The sequence below is a fragment of the Vigna umbellata genome, chromosome 6 (genome assembly GCF_029865625.1).
Source record: "Vigna umbellata cultivar VRB3 chromosome 6, Vumbellata_1.0, whole genome shotgun sequence".
In the NCBI taxonomy this organism is placed as follows: domain Eukaryota; kingdom Viridiplantae; phylum Streptophyta; class Magnoliopsida; order Fabales; family Fabaceae; genus Vigna; species Vigna umbellata.
In genome coordinates this window covers 12,526,229-12,529,946 of record NC_142170.1, presented here as the reverse complement: position 1 = coordinate 12,529,946, position 3,718 = coordinate 12,526,229, and the positions used below count along the sequence as shown (strand labels likewise).

At 38.2% G+C, this 3,718-nt stretch overlaps 1 protein-coding gene across 1 annotated transcript; it reads right to left on the bottom strand.

Annotated features, from left to right (window-relative positions):
* Window positions 1-1,977: 1,977 nt before the first annotated feature.
* LOC124841223 (dof zinc finger protein DOF3.6-like) lies at window positions 1,978-3,718 on the bottom strand. The gene is made up of 2 exons (XM_047317463.2): window positions 3,426-3,718; window positions 1,978-3,261 (listed from the first exon to the last, which is right to left on the bottom strand). The coding sequence occupies exons 1-2, from the start codon at window positions 3,474-3,476 to the stop codon at window positions 2,401-2,403; spliced, it is 912 nt and encodes a 303-aa protein (XP_047173419.2). The 5' UTR covers window positions 3,477-3,718; the 3' UTR covers window positions 1,978-2,400.

Here is a 3,718-nt window from a genome sequence, read left to right as displayed (position 1 = left end):
TTTTTTAATTTTGTACTTGTAATCTTTTCAAAACAGGAGTCGTCCACAACTTAGTACAATTGTCCCTCACACACACTTCTATCAATGCTTTTAATTAGGCATTTGACCAATTCATGGTATTAGATAGTTCTTCACATCCATCTTCAACAACCTTCCAATAGCCTTCATTTTAAGATCGTCTTACTGTTTACAAGATTGATTGACTATCTTTCTCAAATTTTCTAGCTCTTTTTAAACACTGAAGCTTTCTAACTCCGATATCAATTTTCTAGCTCTTTGGATAAATTTTTTTAATATTATTACTTGCCGTCACACATTTTAAAAAAAATACATCAACTATTTATAAACTCTTACTCATGTCTCTTTTAACTCCTAATCTTTAAACACAAGTAATTAATGAACTCTATTACCATATATAATATTTATATTAAGAATGATGTCTAACAATAATTAATTATAACTAAAAAACTATTAAATAATGCAACTAACCACGTTTAATAACCACTCACACCGACAATTTTGGAATTAGGGTAACCATCTTCTGCTGGCTAAGACGTCCCATGACTAGCTGACGAAACACAGACACGGAGAGAGCTTTTGTCTGGATTGGTCACTGCTGGTCGTGTTGCTTTATTCGTTGTTGAAAGGCAGCATTGGTCCTTACAAAAGTTATCATCTGCTTTTTCTTTTTTAAAAGATAACTTCATTTATTCTCAGTGGTATTGTAATAATAAAGTTAGTAATTATTAGTGTTTGAACACATGCATTCAGTTACCTCTGAAGCGCACGGATAACTCAAGTGTGGATGGTGAGCGATTTACATCATTATACGTAGAAAAAAGTTCACATTTATCTTCTCCAGTCTTTTCCTTTTCCTTTTGTTTTCGAGTGCATAATATAATATGACCTAAAATGATGCATTCATTATTTGTGTTTCTTTCTTGCATCATTCTGCTGAACAAGTTCTAGAATACTCACCGACTTTAGTTCGGTCGAATTGCATGGTTTTGAGTGGCATTTTGGCGTCTTCTAAGATTGGTTATCTTACTTCAACTTTCAACCTCAAAAACAAACAAATTTGTACGTCCCAGCTTATCAATCTAATTTCATAATTACAACATCGTAAAGTCTTAGTCTTGCCTGTTGACTCATATCGAATGTATATTTTCTTTACGAGTTTCTCTCACTGCCCATCGATCTCTCTTCCTTTTTTCTCTCCCATTCACACTCATTTTTTACTTCCAGCTTGTGTAAGTGAATACTCTTAACTGAAAATTCGCAACGCGATAAGGAAACTTCCTACAACGAATATGCTGAAAGTACAATGATTGGAGCTTCCTCGGAATTCTGATTTTGCGACAATTTTGAGGACAGGCAAAGAGCCATGGACGTTAAATGACTGACTGTCAACACAGTCAAGTTTCTGAGAAGTTTTTCTCAGAATAAATCTTGAGTGCGTGCGAAACCCCATAGCAACTGAAGTACGAGCAAATGCACGGAAGAGAGAAAGAAAAGAAAAGAAAAATCAAGAGAAAAAGGAAAGAGTGACTTACCATAATGTTTAGTCTAGTTGTCTGAACTATCCAACTTGCTATATCTTTTTTATTGTTCGTGTTATCTGTTTATGGCCTCCAAGATGCACGACACAATCAACCTTTGTATGCAAAACCATGTTTATGACTTTGATTAAGATAATGTAAACTTGTATAGAGAGGCTGCAAGATACGAGAAAAGTGCTCAAGCTTGAAATTTCTAACAAAGTTATCCCGAGAAACACTGCCTCGATAAATGTTAGTGTGGATCAGTGGCACGTTCTTTAATACCGTATATAGCAGTATCACTTTTCTTCTGTCTTGATACCTTTGCTTTATCGTGCTTCTAGCTTATCGCCATACATGAACGAAATGCAACACTAGTGTGAGTCACCGAGTATGATACGAAGCATGTAAGAGAGTAACAAACTGATCAAAAGAAGAATTGAACCGAATGATATCGCGCAGTAAACAAACAAAACACAGTACATGCACACACTGTTTTACACAGAAAGCTCAATAGAACATAGAAGACACTAGGCTCGATGAAGAAACATAAACAAAACCAATGACAAGAAAATATACAATTGAAGACTAAATTCTACCAGCCTGATTTCTGTTAACACTGACGCGTGAAGACGGTGGAACCCGGAGTGCTGCCATCCTAGAACTGATATAAAAAATGTAAGAGTTTAATGGTACAGTTATTTTTTGGATCAATAACTAAACGAGTTCAATCATGTCAGCAGAGAGAGTGACTTGATTAGATGGAAACTCATTCAACTATTGATAAAAAAAAATAACAGTACCAAAACCCTTACATTTCTGTGTCTACCGTAGAATTTCTCTTTTCTCTAACCCATCAAAGTTACAAGAGATGACTAGCGGAAGAAGATGCAAGACCGGATAAATCCGTCCATGAGTAGTAATGGTTACTATTTTCTGACACACTCAAAGGAGATCTCGACAAATTCAAACCACCGTTGTATTCCAATTTAACTCGTGGTGGCAGCTGAGTAACCCTAGAACTTGCGGCAATATCTCCAACCAGACCTTCAACACTTTCAGTTTGAAAAGGGTAGGAAGAAACAGCAGAAGCTGAGTCAAAACCATTCAAGAAAGGAAATTGCTGAAACCGCCACTGTTCCAATCCTCCTCCAGCAGCAGTAACACTTGAACCATGACCCTGACCACCAATTTGAAACCCCATATGCGAACCGTTCTGAGCTTGCATCTCACGCAAGTTAACACCAGCGTTCCCTGCACCATAGCGGTTCATACTCTGAAGAGAGGCCATGAAAGGTTGTGGGAATCGACCAATAAGCTCAGGCATAGCGTTTGTGGGATTGGGAAGTGATGATTTCTCAGTAGGAACCGGAGATTTGGAGCGACTCCTTTTGTTCTTCTTGTTCCTACGGCATCCTCCACCGACAGGAACGTTCCTGAGAGCGCCACCTCTTGTCCAATAACGCCTACAAGTCTTGCAAAAGTGCCGCGGCTGAGAGAGGCTGTAGTTGTTGAAGTAGCAAAACTTTGTGTTGGTGGATTCACAGCGAGGACACTTGAGAGCTCCTTCCTGGGCCGGAATCTTAGACCGATCCGCCATCAAACCGGGCCGGATTGAGCCTGCAGCTTCATGAACTCCGACGTGAGGTTCCTGTGGGTGTTGAGGCATGGTGGGAAGCATCTGAGGACTGTTACTGCCATTTGCCTGATGTTGATTTTGTTGCTGCAGAGCAAAAGAAAGAGAGAAATAGTATGAAAAAAAATCTGGTATATTCAGGAAGATTAGATTGCAAAGAAGGAATAGGAATATTAACGATTTATCTTTTTGTGATTTGGTTTTAGGGTTTAGAAAACTGTGGCTGAGATTTGAGGGAATTGAAACCTTACTTGCTGCCAATTGGGAGGATCTAAATAGACTGGAATAGAAGAGAAAACCATGGTGCTTCGATCCTTTTGTGTGTGTGAGAGTGTTTGTTTTTTTTTTTTTTGTTTCTTTTTTATAAAGTTTGATGGGTCTTTAGGGAGAAGGTGGAGGTAGAATCGCACTAGGTAGAGGGAATAGCAGAGGCAAGAAAGTAAGAGAAAAAGAAGAGGATGGAGGAGAGGAAAGCAAGAAGAGGCTTTACTTTGTTTGCTTTGCGCTTATTCTCCCATTCTCATCTCTTTTTGTTTTATTATAT

Bases quoted from the DNA above. Each gene is read 5' to 3' on its own strand.
- LOC124841223 (XM_047317463.2), bottom strand. From the start codon at position 3,476: ATGGTTTTCTCTTCTATTCCAGTCTATTTAGATCCTCCCAATTGGCAG. The intron at 3,262-3,425 runs GTAAGGTTTCAA...TTTGCTCTGCAG, and splicing joins ATCCTCCCAATTGGCAGCAA to CAACAAAATCAACATCAGGC.